This window comes from Aplidium turbinatum, chromosome 5 (assembly GCF_918807975.1).
Source record: "Aplidium turbinatum chromosome 5, kaAplTurb1.1, whole genome shotgun sequence".
NCBI classification, from domain to species: domain Eukaryota; kingdom Metazoa; phylum Chordata; class Ascidiacea; order Aplousobranchia; family Polyclinidae; genus Aplidium; species Aplidium turbinatum.
Genome location: NC_137476.1, coordinates 32,923,245 through 32,945,363, shown reverse-complemented (window position 1 = coordinate 32,945,363; position 22,119 = coordinate 32,923,245). Strand labels below are relative to the sequence as shown.

The 22,119-nt window shown below is 35.9% G+C and overlaps 2 protein-coding genes across 2 annotated transcripts; one reads left to right on the top strand and one right to left on the bottom strand.

Annotated features, from left to right (window-relative positions):
- The first annotated feature begins 863 nt into the window (after positions 1-863).
- On the top strand, positions 864-9,872 carry LOC145771156 (ficolin-2-like). Its single transcript, XM_082582894.1, has 6 exons — positions 864-963; positions 5,108-5,247; positions 6,404-6,500; positions 8,140-8,236; positions 8,585-8,652; positions 9,622-9,872. Exons 1-6 carry the CDS (start codon positions 864-866, stop codon positions 9,870-9,872), a joined length of 753 nt encoding a protein of 250 aa, XP_082439020.1.
- An 11,503-nt stretch (positions 9,873-21,375) lies between these two features.
- Positions 21,376-22,119, bottom strand: LOC145771155 (uncharacterized). Its single transcript, XM_082582893.1, has one exon. It carries the CDS (start codon positions 22,117-22,119, stop codon positions 21,376-21,378), a length of 744 nt encoding a protein of 247 aa, XP_082439019.1.

Below are 22,119 nucleotides of genomic sequence, written 5' to 3'. Positions count from 1 at the left end.
AAAAAATACAAGTAATAAAATTTCGGAACTAAGAATCAGGGCTGTGAAGTCGGAGGTTAGGAATTTTAGCTTGTCTGGAGTTGGCCAGTTATAAGCCGAGGAGTCGGAGACTTATATTTTTGTGTCAGATTTCCAATCAAACATGACAAGCGCGTGTACGTTTTTTAAAAAGAGACACAAGTGTTTGTCATGTCACTTGTCACATGTTTGTCATTTTAGATTCAAAAAGTGGTTTACTTGCAAAGTAACGCCAACTTAATCCATCACATTTAAAGTGTAAAGAGACAATTTAAACAGTCACTGATTACTTTTTGCGTTGATGTAATCAGTCGCATGCAGTTTGTGCTGAATATTTTTTAAGGGAGGCAACACATGCGTAGATTCAACGAAAGGATACGTAACTATAGAACAGTTTGATCACCCCAGATTTCACCGAATCACATGAAATGGCGTGTAACATTAATGTTTTGTGGCCAAAGCCAAATATTCATTATCTGGATGATTTTAAGTAGTTATTTGGTCACAACTGGACATAAACTTAAGCTTTTACAAAACCTTTTTTTTTTTGGCAATAAACAAGCAGAGATTTAACAAAATTAAGGTTTGTGTTTGGTGATAATCTACACTAGTTGGTCTAGTTTGGTGATAGTTTGGTGATAATCCTCATTAGTAGGTCTAATGCTTTTTATAGTAAGTCAGTGGACGTTGTAGGTATAATGGTAAATATTCGACGATTTTACTTACAGCATCATAAAACGTTTTTCTGATAATGTTGATGTGATAATGTTACGTTTAAAAACGTATAGTCTTACTAAAACATAAAAAAGCCGATTGCATTTTTTACCAATACAGGTGATCAAGGTATGAAAGGTGAAAAAGGACAAGCTGATGACACCAGTGCTGAGTTGGAAAGGCTGCAGAACAAATTGTCTGCAGTGGAACAGAAATTAGAAAATTATGCAGGTAAAAAAAGACCATTACGTTATTCAGAAATTCAATGCTATCATGTATTAGTTTTGTATTCTTTATCCATCGCGATGTTAATATTGACCAAAACTTTTTGAAACGATTTTTTCTTTAAACTATATTTTCATCCAAAGAAAATGAAGGGGTGTACCAGCAAACATTTATAGGATTGGCCCATGATACTAGAAAAGGATCCACAGAGGATACAAACTGATATAAATGAATCAACAAGTGAATAAAAAAATAACAGTTAACCTCTCAAGTACATGTAGCTCCACACAAAGTGACTCTTTTTTATTTCTTTAAAAGTAATGTCTAAACAGACATTACTGTCCAAAAGGAATGTCTGAAAAGACCTTTTTAAAAGTAACTACGGACCATGGCCAGTGTTTCGATCTTCCGATCTCTTCAGCGTAGTAAAGTGAAAGTGGAAAGTTGTCTTTAAGTGTTGAGATGATGAATTTAACAGTGATTGTTCTAAGACAATGAAAATGGATTTAATTTTTAATTTCGGACCCCAGCGAAACGTAATTTTACCGCCTATTAGAAGGTGTGATTTTTTTGAGAGAAGTTGTGCTAAGAAATGACTGGAATTTGTTAAAAATAAAAACTAGAAAAAAAGACAAGAATTTACAACTGAGCTAGGACATAACAATCATCTGAGATGGATCTAAAATACAAGAAATTAGATACAAGCGACACATATAAGTATTAAAATTTAATGAAAATGAAGGGGTGTACCAGCAAATATCTATAGGATTGGCCCATGATGCTAGAGAAGGATTCACAGAGGATACACACTAGGGTGGCTCGTTTTTAAACTTTTTTTTTTAATTCTCTCGAGGTATTGGGGAAATGGTGCCAATGAGTGAGAAAACAATCATGACAAAATTTGAGATTTGTAAAAAAATGTCTTCAGCCTCCTCATGGGGCCCAAAAATCGAAAAATGGGGTTAAAACGCAATTTTTTTTTTAAATATTTTTTGTTTGGGTAGATGCAATATTGTTTTATGGAGTGTTCCTTTTGCACAAATCGAAAATTCTCTGCTGACTCATTTAAAATTTTACGCAAAGGCAAATCCCAATTTGACACAAAAATTCAGGAAGCGCTATTAATCAAACGCTACAACCCAAATTTAAACAAACAATTATTTGCTGGTGGCGCGTCCTTTCTACTAAACATTTACTAAGTTAGATGGATCACGTTCCCTGTGGTGCTAATTCGTTTGTAGTCATGTAGTTGCCTTTTTCTAATGTAATTTTGTTTTCCGTCCGTCTGTTTGTTTTCCACACTATTGCTTTTAACCCCTGCGTATTTCTTGATGCTTACAATTAGTTAGCTAGTTACCTTCAAGAAGTTGAAATTTATTGCATTTTATTAATATTTTCAGATTCCTGATGAGGACTGAGGTTAAGCCGAAAACGTTTGAATGTTAAACTATTTTGTAAATATGTAAAATATATACTGTTGTAATGCTCAACCCTGTGGTATTGTTGTGTCTTGCCTGTCTTTGGCATAAAAAAGCAAACTCTCTCCCAAAACTATATAATCTAAATAACCTATAAAAAAAATTGAAGTCATTTGAATGATTCCTTCAGCTTCCTCATAGCTTCTAAAAATTTTCATTTTGCTGAAAATTTCGCATTTTTGTTTGTGGTTACATAACTACAAACTTCGTCAGTGACGTAAATTCAAATAAAAGACGTCACTTTTTCTTACCAAATTAACCCAATTTCATTAAAAAATGACGCAACAGCTCAGGGCAGGCCTATAAAGAGAAATACAATGACGCTTTATAGCTGGCAAAATGTCTAACGCAATTCTGTATCATGTACCCACCCACAAAAATGCGAAATTTTCAGCAAAAGGGAAATTTTCAGAAGCTGTGAGGAAGCTGAAGGAATAGTTCAAATGACTTCAATTTTTTTTCTTAGGTTAATTAGATATATCTAAACAATATTGTATCTACCCAAACTAAAAATATTTAAAAAAAAAATTGCGTTTTTGACCCCATTTTTCGATTTTTGGGCCCCATGAGTAGGCTGAAGACAATTTTTTACAAATCTCAAATTTTGTCATGATTGTTTTCTCACTCATTGGCACCATTTCCCCACTACCCAATAGAATTTAAAAAAAAAGTTCAAAAACGAGCCACCCTAATACACACTGATATGAATGAATCAACAAGTGAATAAAAAAATAACAGTTAACCTCTCAAGTACATGTAGCTCCACACAAAGTGACTCTTTTTTATTTCTTTAAAAGTAATGTCTAAACAGACAGTACTGTCCAAAAGGAATGTCTAAAAAGACCTTTTTAAAAGTAACTACGGACCGTGACCAGTGTTTCGATCTTCCGATCTCTTCAGCGTAGTAAAGTGAAAGTGGAAAGTGTCTTTAAGTGTTGAGATGATGAATTTAAGAGTGATTGTTCTAAGACAATGAAAATGGATTTAATTTTTAATTTCGGACCCCAGCGAAACGTGATTTTACCGCCTATTAGAAGGTGTGATTTTTTTGAGAGAAGTTGTGCTAAGAAATGACTGGAATTTGTTAAAAATAAAAACTAGAAAAAAGACAAGAATTTACAACTGAGCTAGGACATAACAATCATCTGAGATGGATCTAAAATACAAGAAATTAGATACAAGCGGCACATATAAGTATTAAAATTCAAAGAAAATGAAGGGGTGTACCAGCAAATATCTATAGGATTGGCCCATGATACTAGAGAAGGATTCACAGAGTTTTTTTCTAGTTATTATTTTTAACAAATTCCAGTCATTTCGTTTCATTTCGTTTCTTTTACTGCTCTGCAAATAAATTAAGAGCTAGATTTTCAATGTATCTCAACTGGTCAAAATATCTTATTTCGGGTCGTATTGCATGCATATGTATGTATAGAAGTCAACTATGGAGTGAATTTTTATATTCTTATATTCATCGTCTTCGAGTTGCGTATAACAATTCGTTTCGTATTTTATATGGACTGGCTCGTCACATCAACATCAGTGTGCTTCAAATCTCTTGTGGTAGAACTACATTTGAGGCCTTGATGAGAAAAGCTGTTTTTGCGTTTATCAAACGTTGCGAAACCTCAGCTAATAGTAAAAGGGGATGAGAGCTTTATCAACGCCATCAGAACATCATCATCTTATCTACTAGCTCATCCATTCCACCACCCACCAGGACAAGAAACAATACCTTAAACTGGATCCTGAACCTCAATCGCTGTAGGCCACTGCGTGATGGGCAGACTGATTATAGAAAGAGCTCTACACCTTGCTCTCCTGGGCCACATCGAAACCGGCTTTTGCCTGAGGATGGGTTTCTTTTATGTCCTGTTTTCTTTCTCTATCCTATTATTATTATGATGCCTGCTCATCCACATCAATATTGGAACTGGCAAATTCAATGTACAATACTTTTCATTAGGCTGTCATGCATTACTACATGTGTGCTTCTCTTTGTTTTTGTCTTATTTTTTGCTGTTTGTTTTTTGGGTTTTGTGGCCATGCTAGCTACAAACATATAGCTTACTTACCTACTACATGATCTACTATTCAGGCACGTTTTAAATCTCTCAAGGTTTTGCGACCTCAATGTTTTGCCACTTAAAGTGCATCATGCTGCATCAAGTGACATTGTTCTTTTCGCTTCATATGGTTTGCAATGTCTGAAGTAAACTTTTAATAATAATAGCAGCGCATCGAATAGTTTGTACCATAGGTACAAAAAAGACTGAATCAGCTCTTAAGAATACAGATTTGATGCCAATGTGTTCTCGATGCAAATTATTAACAAAGAAGAAGTAAAGATTGAAAGAAATAATTGGTCACTTTCTTTAGTACTGTTTTGCTTCAAATTACAAAATTTGGATTAAAATTAGAACCAGTGATCATATCTTAAAACTACCTCTCCCGATTAACACTTTGCCCTGCCATCGTGAGCAGAAAAAAACATCACAAATTATTTATTTATTTCGTAATAAAGAAAAACATTTTTGACTTTCTGTGTTAAAATAAACTCGGAGTTAAAACATAACTAAGCATTAAAGAATTACCCAAAATGATTTCTTACAGCCCATGCTTTAAAGTAAGCAGTTTTTTGTTGCTTGTTGAGTGTGTTTTAATTTTATCAGAAATGAATTTCCTGCGAATAAATGACTGCAATGATATTGCCAAGCAAGGACACAACACTAGTGGAAGTTACCCAATTTTCACAAAAGGAAAATTTCTTTACGTGTACTGCGATTTAGAACCTAATGATGGCAGTTGGTTGGCAAGTTGTACTTTCATATGTTTATGTCAGTAAATTTTTAACACTTTAGACGTAGACGCTTATTGTATGCTTAGTAGCTTTTGCATGGTACGGAGCAAACGTTGTATTTGGATCACATGCGATGCTACATGTTACAGATAGACCGCATAAGTTTGATAAACCATTCCCAAACTAGCTTATGCCAAAGGTCATGTTTTCTATTAATGCACTGATCTAATACCCATGTCCAACATAATGCGGTGATTGAAATTTCTTCTTTTTGGTATGACGTATACAAACAGTGTTGTGACGTGTTATGTCTAGATGTTATTTCAGTTGTCTTAGAGTGCCAACATAAAGAAGAAATAATGTGTTTGCGATTAGTCTTTTTGTTGTGCATTTTTTAATTGAATTGAATCACTTTTATGCTGGTCTTTCAAACCATGTTCATGATCTGCTTTGTCGAAATTGTTTAGCTTCAATTTTCTCTCTTTGTTTAATGTTGTGATTTGCAGTTTTAGTCAAAATATCATTCGTCAAACAAAAGAAATTTCTAACTGTTTCTTCTTTCTGTGTAGTTGAAATATTTTGTTCTAACGAAAGCGTAGTATTGCAACACAAACGTTCGATTTATATCTTGGTTGTGTTTGTGTGTTACAGCAAATTAACGTTACATTCAATTTTGTTAATTAGTTTTTTTACAGTATGTCTTGAGCTCAAATTTCCAAAATTTGAAAAAATTAATTTTTATACCTCGGCTATTTTATTGTTCAATATTACAAATGAATATCAAAAATTCAATTTTAATATGACTTATATTATAAACATAAATCAACAGAGCCTACAAAATTCTTTTTATTTTGTTAATACTTAAATTTTGCATTTATACAAAAGCCCAGATAGACAGGTCAAGATAAGCTGTTACATCTTGGCAAAACGTGTACATAATATATCTAATACCAATGAAATCGCCAAATTGTTTATTGATAAGCACTGGCTCTATATCCCGTTTTTGGAAATTCCACTAATGCAGCGGGTTTACTCTATTTAGGCAAGCCCGAAAGTTTCCCAGTATTTTCAAATCTAGTTTTGTGGTGCTGAAGACATTCTTGTTGTTTGAGCAATTAAATAAAATATATAAACAATAGACAAGTGCTCACATCTCCACTATTTTCAGGTGTTTCAAAGAAGAAACTCAGGAGAAGTTGATTTTTATTTAGGTTGGTCTGAATATCAAGCTGGGTTTGGAAACAAAAGTGGAGAATTCTGGTTGGGTAGGCCTATGTCACAGAAATATGACATAAGCATGAGTTACTTTTAAATTGTGATTCACCAGTTTACGTGTTAGGCCCTTCACACCATACCAAAACATTGTGGTGGCTTAAAGCAGCAATCATTTGGCATAAGAATAAAGTATTTCCACGTCACAACCTTTTAAAACCAGCGTTGATAAACAGATTCGTCATGCATCAATACCCTTGCAATATTTGGCTGCAAACTTGTTTTCTCGAAAATTCAAAAGCAACACAAGTGCCTACCTAGTGTTAAGTCTTAACAGCAACCTATTGGCCCGGCTATACTGTAACTTGCTATGTGGCTTACCAGGACAACATAGGAAAATTACAATAGTTTAAAACCAAATCTGTAGTTAAAAAAAGCGTCGTAACCCCCTGTAGATGTTCCTATTATTCAATATCTTATCCACTGTTTTTTTGAATTGTACAAGTGTAAAACAATTGTGGCATTTTAAAAAAAAACATCTTTTACAATTTTTATCGCAAGCAAAAAGTCTCCATCTTCACTGATTGATGTGTTTTTCGCAAATTGCAAAATGATCTCTGAAAATAAAAGTATTTGATTTTTATCACAGTGTTGGCGCGATTTTTTAAAACAAGCGTTGTCTAAAAAGAAATTTAGATATTTTTTAACCCAAATTGGTTTTCCCATGAACTTGTAGCGGACGCTGCTTTCAGCATATCCACCCATACACAGCCATCTGTGGGATGGCAACATTCCTGGGCGAAGTCGACAAGGAATGATAAGACACGAGGTCGATTACGCTGCTGTATCGTTTACTAACTCAACTCAGAAGATTAATGCTTGCTCACAACGTAATTGTTTATAGTTTTTAATCTTCGATCCGGCAACACAGAAAGTAAAGGAAAACACCAGAATCATTAAAGCTCCATCACCAACAACTGGATACGAAATGTTGTCGCTGCTACATTATTAACAATAACTTGATCCAAACGTCATCCTTATTCAAATAGAATACAGTAGCAACAACGAAACCGATATATTGCTTTAAAATTACCAAGACTGATTTCTTGATACTGGTTTTAAGTTCTGATTTTAGATATTGCATTCAACTGAAAGAACCGACTTTTCATATTGAACAAAAACTCAACAAACTGATTTTTACATGTTGTAGAACTCTACAAAAGACTAAATCTCACATAGCAAACGACTGATTGATTTAAAATCATGAGCTGAACTTCTTTAAGAAGGTTTCTAGTGTGGGATTGCGAGTTTTACATGCGATCACGCAACGCAACACGACTGCAAATCTACATAACGATGAACCAAGGTAGGAAGTCGGCATAGTGAAGTTGATTACTGAAGTTGAATTCCCGATTACTGAATTGAATTCCCGAGACGTGCAGTTATGCGCTCAAGGCGGAGCCTTCTGGACAATTCTAGTGACGTGTACGACGTGTGACGTCAGAGACGACAGAGCTCTCTAGCGCTACAAACTCAACGACCTTTAGATTTTTTCCAAATTGACAGAATTTTATACTCGGCAACACTGCATGGATGAGACTTTGACGTCGAAGCAGTGTAGCAGTATCTGCAGTTATAGTTTATGATTAATACTTTGATTTGTCATGTATTTTGAGTTGTTGGTATTTTCAGGCTTAGAAAATCTCCATGCCATTACCAGTTCTGGTTCATATAAACTTCGCATTGATCTTGAAGACTGGGAAGGAAACACTGCATATGCTGAATACAGGTGAGTATTTAACTTTTCATTACATATTGTTTGTTCAATGTATAGCCTGGCTGCTCAAATGAAGTCTTTATGCATTCTGTTTTGAAAATCTAAATTGAGGTTTATCAAATGATTACAATCAAAACTATACAACCGCTAACAAATTTTATGCATCGAACAATTCAATTATATTTCGTTTAGGCGCCTACAAGTTAGTTAATGAGTTTTTGAACCGGCTGCTGGTTTACGTATTGTTTCTATACTCTACCATTTTAATGCAATTGAAATTTATCTTATGATACATATCATTTTTTCTTCATTAACTTATATACCCCAACTACGATTTATCCGACGTTAAATATTTTTCAGCACCATTACTGTAGGAGATGCCACATCCAATTATCCATTGAATATTGGAAGTTATAGTGGAACAGCAGGTGGGTTAGTGACTGGCTAAACTAATGGTTTTGAACAGAAACAAGTTTTCGTTTGATAAAACTTGGATTGTATCTAAATTAAACCAAAATAACCACAAGAACCGTTTTTTGGCAAATCATTCATTTATCTTTGAACAATCGAATAAAATCACATTATCTATTCCATCTTAGGAAACGAAGGGCGAACATCAACATCACATAGGGGGTGTAGATATTTTCATTAATTATTTGAGATTTTACTTCTACGTTGGAAAGTATACAAGCCTAGCTATTTTCATAAAATAAATTTGTAAAATTTAGATCTTGGCGCCACTTATTTTTTGAAAAAACTGTGTTTTTCGATTTCAAATTGGTTTTGACTAAGATCTATTTCGCTTACTTATAATCAAATTATATGATAGCTTACGTATCTACACTAATCACGAACTGAGCATCTAGTTCATCAAAGGCCGCATCGGCTATGATACAAACATACACACTATCAAACGAACACTTGGCTACATGTAAAAAATGAACATTTTGGAAAGGAGCTTGTTGTCATGAACATCTGTCAATTTCATTAGGCGAATCAGTGGATTATTATCAAGATTATTAAGTAAGCACAAAACGATTGCGTGCATAATTAAGCAAAGTATATAAAACAAACCATCCATCCAACTTTCAAGCTCAATATATTCCTAAAATTTGCAAGCTTAAAAGTTATTTGTCCATTTTTACGGCGGAACGCTCACGGAAAAACATTTTTGGTCACAAACCGGGTACTATTAATATTGTATATAATGCAGAAAATCAGTATTTACGAAAATAATGTTGAAAACGAAATTTAATCTCTCTCAATAATAATTAAAATATTTTCAAATAGGTTATAGCAGTTGAGCACTTTTGAACATGAACTGATTATTTACTGATAAGGCAAGTTGTTTGCGTAAGAAAATAGCATTGTGACGTAAATTACTCTCATGATTGAAGGTGATTCATTGACCTACCACAATAATCGACCATTCAGCACAAAAGACAATGATAATGACGCGTCGGTGAGCAATTGTGCTGTTGATCGTCCTGGAGCGTGGTGGTATGGCGAATGCTCTCTTTCAAACTTAAATGGAGAATACATCGATGGAGGGCTTACGAGTGGTCTTAATCAAGGAATCATTTGGTATTCTTGGAAAGGAGACCGATATTCGATGAAAAAGGCAGAAATGAAGATCCAACGGATTTGATTCAACTCAAAGAACAAATTTGGTAATCTCCGCAAATCTGCAAAAAGAAAAAGAGTTTGAAATTTTCTTTAAGTGTTTTTTTTAATTCTGAACTTTGTGATCCATGTGGCCCCAAAAGCTTTTTGGTGGAATGCAAACTGCTTTAAAATCATCAATGACACCGTATCGCATGGTTATTGATATGTATATTATTGTAACATCATTAACAATCGACTTTGCATTACTATCATGTAACATTGCATTACCATCATGCAACGGTATATTTTCTACATCAAAATTGTGGAAACCTTGATCTACTAAATGATCTACTTTCAAACAAAGTGCGGGTCATTCGGCCGTTTAAGCCGCGACAGTTTTGATTTTCGCTTCAAAAGCAATAACGTTTGTATTTTTATAGAGTTGATGAGTGTGAATTCAATGCAGCCATTTTTTGCTGACTGCCAGTTCAGGGAGGTAGCTGAATTGGCTTACCTTCCTGGAGTGAATGACTGGAAAGCTTGAGATAGCTGCATAAACATTTGTCGCAATGAACAAAAGACGTCACAATAATTTCTGACAAAGTGTGGCCTCCCGTCCATTCGGTTATAAGTATTTATCTGGACAGTGTCGCAAGTTGTCACACTCCTCTTTTATACAACTTGCTATCAAATCAATAAGCAGTTTAAGTACATTAGGAATTATGATATACTGTAAGCACAGCTTTTAGAGTTTGATAAACTTGTAAGATAAGTAGGCTTCACTCTCTATCCACAAGCAAAAGAGAGACAATACTTTAATACCATCATTAACTACTTCATTAGGTTCTCCAAAATTCTGAATCCAACTCTGGTTGCATTATGCTTATGCCTAAATAGAACATCTCGATAACAGTAATTCAGGTGAATTCATTTAATTCGTGTTAATCCATGCAAAATGAATGATTTGTGTAACGTTTGGTGAAAATTAATGTTTTAATAGAAAATCGTTGTTAATTTAAACGTGGACTGTATGTCACTGCATGAAAACAGTCGTATTCAAAGCCTTTTAAAAATTTCGAGACTCATTGGTAATGAGGAACAATTGGTTGTGCATATTTGGTGAAATTTCTTTTTGTGTATATAAACAGTTGCATGCAATAACGCAATTTTGTTGTTTTCTGGTTTCGCAGTTAGCTGGTAGGTTTTTATATAAAAAGCATCGTTATTTCAAACAAGTAAGACTTCAACTCTGGAAAGGCCAAAATCGCGCCAACTCCGACCCCCACAGCCTTGACAGGGCTGTGGAATTGGCAAAAAAATATTCGACTTCAGACACGCCAAAATCCATTCGACTCCACGACTCCAACTCCATAGCCCTGGACGCAAAAGTACCTATCCAAACAAAGCCTTGAAGAGAGCTGACTCAGCCGAACACCACGTTATGCATAGGGCTTCGTTGTCGAATTGAAATGCGTTTGTTTCTTAAATTCAAACATTAAAAATGTACTGCAATTTTTCCAGGTCTTTAATATCTTGTTTCTCCTTAGCTGTTATCTGTAGGATGATTTTTCGGAGCAAAATTGAAATGGTGACATTTTGAAATATTAAAATCATAAAAATGCAGAAAATCGATGCAAAAAGTTCAAAGCGATTTGGATTGATGCATAAGCCTACAATATAATATCATGTCATTTCGAGAAGATCTGACATGAGGTCGCTATGGTACAGCGACAGTAGCTCTAATAACAATTGGTCAAACAGCAGTTCGTCAAAGGACCAAATGGCAATAAGTGAAACGACATTTGACCAAACGACAATCCACGGAACATAATAGTTCTTCAAATGCTAAGGCGTTGAGGATTCAAAAAATTAATATCCTTTCGAGTTAATTGTTTGCTCTGTTGTCAATAAATTATTCGAGAAAACAGACTATTCTTTATCACAGTCCTTGTATGGCTAAAAGTTTTCATGATCTGTGCCATTAAGATGTACAGAAAGTGAAGTGTAAATTCTCGTTGCTCTAACTAATGTGTATTCAGCCTTTACAACTTGTTATTGCAAACAGTCTGTGCTGTGACGTGAATGAGAAAATGTAATCAAAGTGCCAAAGCATAAGTATTTGAACAAACTGGAATATCACTGAACTTGCATAAAATATCGTTTGAATATCTGAATCTCCACGAATTAAAAGCTTGAATCCGTTTGATTTAATACTTTTTGACAACAAAAGTTTCGCACAAACAGCAACAAAACATTGCAAACAACGTTTCACAACGTGTTTCGCAATAGGCTACTATGTAGTATTCATTTCATTTAAAATTAGGAATAAAAAAGATTAAAAACATTTGTTGCAGATTATATTGATGCAGGCCTATGAAATAAAGCAGGGTGTTCCCAAACTGTGTGCCACGGCACATTGGTGTGCCTCGAGAGGCTTAAAAGTGTGCCACGAATGCCTGGTAATTTGAGTGAGTGTTATAATCGTAAGAGCAAAGCTGCGTTTAAAAGGAAGCATATTTGCTTTCGTGTCAGTAGGCTACAAGAAACTTCCGACAATTACCGCGTAAATCGCTTGTTCATCGAATCACTTTCAACTCCCACCATTTAACTGCGTAGTAAAATTTTTCGTATTACTGCTGCATGTCACCAGCTTGAAATCGGCAGCATAAGAACAACTGTCCGAATTATGCATGGATAGCTCCTTACAGCCAAGACACAATGAACTAATGGATGTTGGTAGTTTATTAATGACCATGCTTCAAAGAGAATCCTGATATTTTTCGACAAGTCATTTTTATTCTATTATCATTCACCGATGCTTAATTGTGCGAAACGGCTTTTTCTGCACTGACACTGATCAAGCCTCGAATCAAGCATATAGTGGCGAAAAGTGGTGAAAGTTGTTTTTCTATTTTGAGTGAAAAGTTCAATTTATGACATTGTATTTGCAGTCTGCAAGATTTAGCAAGCTCTTGAATGTTTTCCAACTTTTCAATACCGGGCTGTGGGAAGATTGGTGTACATACCCAATACTGAGATTGCTTAAGGAAGTAATAGATTGCCAATGACCCATTTTAAGTTTGAAATTTTCAATTTGTTTGTCAGTTGATTGCAGTACTGCAACCTGGTTGTGTATACACTTTGACAACAGCTAGTCAAAAAACAATTACTAGATTAAATAATTTAATTTCTTGAGAGAGTCAACTGTGTGTAATTGAAGAAACACAAGAATAAAAGTAGATTTTCATTAAACTTGTTAGTTCAACTTATTTATGAGGTAGCTTTTCTATACGTTAAGAGGTGGATACCACTGGATAGTTCCGAATTAAATTGCTCTGTGAGTTTCGGTAGTTTCCGTCACGAATTTATTTTATAATTCATTATCAGTCGCCATCTCCGCTTGAAGCAGATTGCTCATCAACGTGGGTTATTTTCTGTCATGACACACGGTCTTGCATTGGTTCGCCCAGTTGAATTCGGTCCACGTCTAGATGATGTCTTGCCATCGCTTTGGTTCTCTGCCATGTTTTCGCTTTCCTTTGACTTTTTCTTCTTTGCAGATTTTGTTGACTCCGTATTTTGACCTTTTAGTGTGGCCAAACAGAATTTTTTTTTAGAATTTTTGATTCTATTGTTGCTGTAATTGGATGTTGCTTTATCATAGTTAGTAGATCTTCAATTTGCATGTGGCCAAGTAGTATCTTTTTGGTCATGCTTCCTACGATGTAATTTTAGAAAGTGGTGAGTTATTTTCATTGTTATTGACATCTAATTTACGCATTCTAGACTGTATAGCACAACTGGTCAAACGCAAGTGCTTATGATTTTTGAGTTTAAATTGATTTGGAGTCCATTGAAAGTAATTTTTGTTTAGTTTTTTGAAATGCTACCCAGTGCCCAACCTCAGCCAATTGGGTATTGAAAGCTTACTGCAATTTCTCCATCGTTAGTGGCGGATAGTTTGTGGCCGAGACAAACGAATTCTGATACTTGCGCTATTTGTTTTTTTATACAGTGAAATTTAGTGTATTGTTAGTTTTATCGATTGTCATGCAACTGGTTTTGGAAATATTTATTTGAAAGTCGAATTTAGCAGCGTTTTTTGACAGCATATTTAGGGATTTCTGTATCTTCAGTTTCAGGTTGTTGATGATAGCCATGTCGTCTGCATAGCTTACGTTGGATACGCCAATCGTGAATCCACTTGATTGATTGAACCTTATCTTCAGACTAGGAAAGATTTTTGCCGAGCTTAATCCTGGTAGTTTCGCATACTTGTAGAGGCTTTGAACCACTGACGCAGGCCGGTCACTGAAATTGACAGAGTAAAGTTTTCCGATTGTTGAAGTCTTGTTGCCGAGAATCATGCCATCCCTTAGATGCCGCTGAATGGAGAGCAGTCCTTAACTTGCGTTGCTCAAGCCCATTTGTACACTCATCTTTCGTTTCTGAGACTATTGCAGCAGTTACAACGACAACCGGATAACGGACAGAACATGTCCTTGTTTAACACCTTTTAAGATTTCAATTGATCTGGTTGTTCGGCTGTTTGTTTTTATCAGCGCGTTTGAGTTACAATTTTGGTAAAGAGGTGATGTGCTTGAATCATAGACTTGGATATGCATTTAAATCGCCTTAGGTTCCTTTTATAACGTTGATGTATTTGTTTTGAGGAAAGTCTCATCCAAGAGTTGCCAATGGTAAGATAGTTTAACATTGTCAAATACTATTTCAAGTGAAAGAAGATGCTATGAACCCGGTTGTTGAATTCGATAAACTTTTTAGTAATTTTTTTCCAGAGCTAGGATCTGTTCGACTGTTTCTCTACCTGGTTGATAAGTTGATTGTTTGGAGGAGAAAGATGCATATAAATCACTTTTAACCTTTTGCTTTTCAACGTTTTTTTGGAAGTTAACTGCTCAAGGGGGGGGGGCCATTTTTGGATCAAATTCAATCAGCTGTTACGTGTTATCCGCTGGTGCTATTTCAACAGAAGTTGCACTGGTGTGAAAGCAAATCATTTGTCTATAAGTTTGAAAAGTCATTATTTTAAAATTTTATATGTTAAACTTGATAGTTCAATTTTGCAAAGGTACCCAAAAACGACAATTTTGATTTATCTTGCCGCTATTTAATTACCGTGCTAATCCGATTTCATGCAAACTTCTGAATAACAAAGAGCTCGATCGAACGCACGAAGTGTGTGTACGGTGTGCCGAATCATTGCATTGATAAAGATTTACTTACGACTTGTGAGCAAATCTTATTGTAAGCTACTCACTGATTCTAAAATAGTTGCAATCAGAGTAACATTGTTACACGAATTTGAAAAAAAAAACTGCGTTTGTTGTCTTACATTTTTATCCTAAACTAATGCATTCCGAAACTCATGGCTAGCTTCTAGTTTTATGGAACCAAATTTCTCATAAGTAACACCTTAGCCTGCTTGAATAGCTGTTTACATCTTCGTTTGTGTATTTTATGTCTACAATTGAGTTTGTAGTATGAATATTTTTAGTAGAGAGAAGACAATTGAACAAGTTGTTGAAATTATCTGAAATTTCTAAGTTCAAATTAGGTGCTTTTGAAATTGTGGATTCGTGTCAACTCGCAACACAAATATCATGCAGGCCACATCATAAGTGATTTCGCTTACGGGTATTTATAAACATGACTCATAAATTACATCCACAAAAAATACAGCATTTACATCAACAAAGCTAAGTTCGAAGTTCACTTTTCATTGAAGATTGTGTCAATCAATTTGAAATAACATTTTTAGTCCGCCAGCGTCCAAACAATGCAACAGCGAATCGAGGAACATGCGTAGACAAAGGAAATGTGAAATAACCCACAGTCAGCAAATCTACATAAATTTAACGTTTACAAATGTTGAATCAATGTAAAAGGACTGGATTGCTGACTGGGTCCTTATTGTTTGAAGCACAAAAAATACGCGTAAAGGCGACAACATCAGCAAGGCAGCGATTAGGCCTATGTTTCTGGCAAAAAAAAACAAAAAACTTTTGACTTCAAAGATAAAAATGATTATAACGAAGCTTCAAAGTTTGTCGTAAAAAATATTGCAGAGATACAATAAACATATTCATTTTGTGCCAGATTGTGAGAAGACTTCCTAGATTCTTTCCAAACATTTGCATGATTGCAAATTATTTTCTATAACTTTATATTGCCAAAAAATGGCTTCTTTGTTGAATCAACGTGGCTACAATTCTATAAAAAATTCTTAGGCCTACCACATTGAAGTAATGAATTTTTTTTTGTGATTTTGCTGATGACGTTTTACAATATCCGAGAAGTAAAAAAAATAATAATGATGAATTATTTTACAAAACCGTGGTTTGCAAGCGCTTTACAAAAAACTGTTGGGGGAAAATTTACTATTAGACGTAAAATGTTTGTAAAAGAAATTTGAGGTTTACGTATTTATAATGTTTATTGCGCTGTTATCGAATTATAAACTGCCTGTATTGTCTACCTTTGTGGTTGCCGGCCAGCTTAGACCAGCATGCAAACTACGCGTTTTTGGTATTTGCATCGTGTTATGATTCTCGAAAATTTCCCACAAGGTCTTTATTTTTATCGTGATATTTTTGTGCCTTTTCTGTCCTAAACTTGAAATCATTGTGAAGCACAATCCACATCGGTTTTTAGACTCAGTCTTCATTGAAAATCTTTTGTGTGGTGCATCATTTCAAGTAGTGTCTTCCCCTAAGCTGTTACACAAACCGACCAGAACCAGGTTGATTATTATGTATCTTACAGCCGTTGAGAGCCCGTTATTGTATGTGTGAAATTATTACTGTAGATGTCTGACTAAATTCATGCCAAAGTCGAGCAAATTCTGCTTTCGGGATCCTTGCCGTTATTTACTGTATTTTTTGTTGATAAGTTTAGGCAGCATTTTTCCAAGATAAATGAAGACATAGGTATTGTTCGTCACTTAGATTTAGTTTTCTCAGCATTGTTTGTTCATTCTTTGATCCACTAGTTTGTCTCACTTTTGGTATAATCGGATCGTTTATAAATGGCGGGTCTTCACAATAGCCGGCCTCTTATACTGTACATTGGCGCAACGTATTCAGATGTTGAATCAATGATCAAGAAAGCTGATTTGTTTTTTGTCTAATGTGACGCCTAACTTTATGCCTTGTCTACATTACAAAATATTTTGTAAAGTACATGAGGCATTATCATCTTTATTTTGCGCTCTTTGGAACAACACACAGTGCACGGTGAAACAAAAATGCAGGACATAAGAACAAGTAGGCGACATAAAGCAGGGAAGGGACGCCATCGAGTTAGCTGCTACGTGTAAATGGAGCCTATCTCATAATTTTGAGTGTATCTCACAATTACTGTTTGCAAAAACGCTATTTCTCTACGGCTTCTCCCAAAAGCATTTGCAGTCATACATTTCCGCAATTGCAATGCTTGTCAATGAGAGTATTTCCATAGAACATTTATTTCGAAACCAGGTTTTCGTGCCTTTACCCAAGATTTCTTATTGTAACGTATTTTGTTCGTCAATGAATATTATCTGCTTGAAACAACTGTTTTGAATAGTTTGTGGCCAACATAGCCTACTATTTTGATCATGGATTGCTATTCTTCTTTGTAAAGCTGATAACGCAAAAAAACGTTTGCTATTATTTTTTCTAATTAACAGCTTTGTGATCACTGGCTTTTCTTTTGTAACGTAAGAAATAACGCGCTTTGTATTATTGAGGTCAAACCAAACAAAGAAAAACAAGAGGACGTTTCTCTCTGCTCGCGCATATCGATGCACGAAGCAATTATGAGCTTATGGCTTGTTATCGCAATGTAATCCATTTCATGCTTTGCTGGAAGTTAGCTAGAAATAGCAAAAATTCACCAAAATCTTGAATTTACAAAAAAACTACACAACTGTTAGCATCAAATTTAATATCGTCAGATCCGCCTGGCAATTTTAGGAAAAGTCAAGAAAAACCAAGTGCATGGCGTTACTGTGCTTCAAATAATCAAAGGAAATATGAGGGGGGGCCAAATCTGGCCTCCCTTTGAGGAGCAAAGTGTTAAGCGTGTAGCAATAATCGTGATGAAGAGTTTGTATAATGTATATACTGTACGGCTGAGTAAACTTATTGAAAAGTAGTTGCTGCAGTCGAATCTATTGCCTTTCTTGTAAATTAAAATTATTAAAACTTCTTTGAATTTGCTGGAAATCTTTTCTTTTCTAAGATAAGGTTAGAGAGGTGAAGCAATGCTGTGTTTAGAGGTGTTCTGGGGTGCTCTCTGATTTGAGATGTTCTGAGTAAATACCGTAAATATCTGGACATTTGTCTCACTTCAAATTTTTCATTGCACTACAGTAGAATAGGTCATAGTGTCATCGATGTGTTTTTGTTGTGATATTGGGCAGGCGCGTCCATAAAGAAAACCAGGCGGTCGCCTAGGGCGCAGTCTTCAAGGGGGCCCAGAACATTTTTTTTTCAAATTAAAAAAAAAACGTTTTGTTATTTTTCGTTAAATAAAGATGTCTTTGTGTTTCCAACATAGTCGCACGAACTGCAGGCCTATATTTTACGAAATAATAAATGAGAAAATAGCTTTGATGCTTTAAAACCGCAAGTTTGATGAGCTCATCTGGAAATACGGACTTGCATTTGCAAGAGCGGTCGCAACAGCTTAGAAATTGTTGCAATTTTTGCAAAACATTAACGTAATAAAGCAGGAACTTTGACGCAAATGAGTTGAGCTGTCAACCTAATAACTACAAAATTCGAAAATCTATGACACCTATAGGTGTGCTATCGTTTTTGCTGCAATAAAAACTTTTAAACAATATACAAAATGCTTCAATGATTTTTAAATTTCACTGACGTTTCTAGCATCCGCAGTAAGCGCAGAGCGGAGCTTTTCAAAACTAAAACGCATCAAAACGACTGTACGCTCTACAATGATTCAGGATAGGCAGTCTCGTCACGAAATCGATTCTTTTTTACATTGATTCTTCTGCAGACGTTGAATCAATGTAAAAAAGAAATTATTTGCTGTCTAAATGATAGAATACAGTAGCTATGATGAGGGCCTCTGAGAAAACAGGTTGGGCCGGTACATAGTGTAGCCTATATTTGAACCTTCTCTGAAAAAAGTATTATTATTGTAACTGTCTCCGCCGCCAGTGTAGCCAAATCGTTTGGCATCCGCTGGCTTCGATCAGTCTTTCAACAAGGTTGATAGGATCTCCATTCTGTTTTGTCCTTTGCGATGTTTTGCAATCGATGGAGATGTGATGTGATGAGCAGGGATCCCAGGCCAGCTTTTCTGATGTCAGATCTCAGCAGTTGTAATAAGTTGGTACGGTGACGTCCGGTTCGGCCTTGGTACTTTTTGCTGCCAATTATTGCAAATTCAAGGGCTTTCTGGGGAGGTGAGTCCTGTTGAAGTCTCAGAATGTGTCCAAACATGTTCCATCTCATGGTGAAGATCTTGCAAGACAATGGTTCACTGTTGCATATTTTGTAGAGGTTTTTGTTCAAGATAAGACTGTTTGGCCAAGTATGACCAGTTATGACACGTAAATGTCTTCGATGACAGGCATCCAATCTTTCAAGACTTGCTTTGGTAACAGACCAGCTATTACAGTTGTAGATCATAATTGGGATGCAGTACGGGTTGTACAATCTTAGTCGCAACTGTAATGGGATTCTCGATCTCTTGCTCCATAGTTTCCAGTGTGATCTGAAAGCAACATTGCCTAAATTGCAGCGAGATTTGACATCGGCAGTGCTGCACAATGATGATCCCAAAAGTTTGTGTGTACGCCATTTTTAGTTTCCTCGAATCGGTAGGCTATCAGCATCAGTTTCATTTGTGTCTGCAAGAAATATGTGGGTGAATTCAGTTTTAGTCTCATTCATGAAAAGATTGTAGTTTTTAAGGTTCTTTGTTGCAATAGATTGTAGCATATCAAGTGGCTGTCTTTCCTCATTCAGAAACTCAACATCGTCTGCATACTCCATTTCCAAAGGCATGCATGTATCAGTTATAGGGGGGTTTGGTCTGGAGGACTGCTCTCGCACTGAGCTCAATGCTGCAGATAGGTAGCAAGTGAAGAGTATTGGGGAGAGGCTGTCTCCTTGAGGGGAACCGATGGTTGTCTCAAACTTTGCGGACATTTCGTTGTTAATGCGCACATACAGTTTCGTGCCAGCTAGCAGGGTGCGGGTTAGTCGCAGTTCATCTTTATCACAGCCAGCTTGGTCTAAAATTTGAAGGATTTTTTTTGCGTTTGATGGTGTCAAAGGCTTTGGACATATCTACTCCCATTTTGTGGAAGTCCCATTTTCTAGCCATTACCACTGAAACGAGCATAGGGGAGACCGGGGCTAGTTGTAACATTTTTTGAATTATTTATTATATGTCTGTAAAAACAAGTCTGAGCGAATTTTTTGGAGATTAGTTGTATAGGTAGACTATTTATGCATATTATTCCACCTAAAGCCCTGTGATATGTACTAAGGATTTTGAGAAAATTGGCTTAGAAAAACTTCAATCGGGCGTTACAACTTGCCCCGGACCTGGGGCAAGTTTGTAACACAGGCAGGGGCAAGTTGTAACAGAATATTTTTTTGCTGCTAATAAATAGCAAACACTTTACTGAACATTCACTTTTGCTCAAGAAAGGTTTATTCACTCCTCAAGGTCAGAAAATGTTCACCAGAAGGTATAAACTGAAGCAAAACTGCACACAATATAATAGGCATTTCAAAAATTCACATTTTTTTTTACTCCTCACAAAGGTGACAATAATACTTTGGCAATCCCTCGGTACATTGAGAATGCGACCAACCATGGCTTTTTTCACACCAGACTCAGTTTTCTCCCGGTCTACTGTTCGAATACGCTTCGGAGCATACCAAACAATACCATTCGGTATTCTTCGAGCAGCCTTGTTTTTTTTTCTTTTCAAAAGTAAGCTTTCGCTTCTTTGTGTTCTTGGATTTGGAAGCATGTTGCTCTTCTTCAAGCTTCTCTTTTTCCGGTGTGCCTGTCAAGATTGCAGACTGCTGCTTAGTTTTGCGTTTCTTTGCCCTAACTTTTCTATGTGCAGCCTTAGGCAATCCTCCCATTACTTGGATAGGAGAAAACACTTCTGAACCAGCACTCAAAGAAACAGAAGGACTTGGTGTTTCACTTGAACGAAGAGTAGAAGGTGTTGCAACTGAAGGTTAATCAGTAGAAACATCCTCACTTGCAGTGATACAGGATTGTTCATGACTTGTTATCTCAGTGGAAGTATTTTCATCTGTGATGATAGGTAGAGCAGGGGCAGCATTGCCATGGATAGGGTCATCTCTATCAGTAACAGAAGCAGGAGCAAAGTCATGATCTTCAAAGATATTTGGATCAAAAGGCATAATGCCAGTTTTCTTAAACCCATTCATGATATTGATTGGGGTGTTGGCTCTTGGTAGAGCTTCATTAAGAATGGCTGGCAGATAATAAATTGACATTACTTCACCAGGATGATTTTTCATCTAATTATCCTGTGCACTAGCAAGATATTTCTTAAGAGGCCCATAAACTGAAACATCCAGAGGCTGGAGTTTATGGGTAGTGTGCGGAGAAAAAGACAGAAGCACAATCCCATTTTCCTTGGCTAAGTTCAGTACAGAAATACACAAATGTGCAGAATAGTTGTCTGGCAGTAGCAAAACAGGGGCTTCTTTATTGGGTCGCACATGCTTAACAAAGTGATGCATAAATTCCAAGAATTGAGCTTCCTGCATCCATCCTGAACCATTTGCTACACCAATGCAGCCAAGTGGTCCCCCACGAATAAACCAGTCCCTATAAATTTTTCTAGGAAAAATCAATATTGGCGGCACATTATTGCCGGTGGCATTAACTGCTTGACAAACAGTCACCAATTCTCTCCTTTCCCTTGAAGTAATAGCACCAACTTGTCTGCTGCCTTTTCGAGCCACAACTTTACGGGGCTTTTGCATAGTTGTGACCCCTGTCTCATCCAAATTCCAAATGTCAGAAGCTTTGACTTTGTAACGATTCAAAACTTCACCAAGTTTGTTGAAATACAACTGAACATTGTGTTTATTAAAGCTTGTTGCCCTTGCTAAGCTAGTTGCTTCAGCAAATCGCATTGACAATTCGAAGCGTCTTTTCAAGAATCCTGAAAACCAATCCACACCAGCTTTTTTATTTTTGCTCCAAGATGATGGTATTGCAATATTATAAGTGACAGCACACTTGTAAGCCAACAT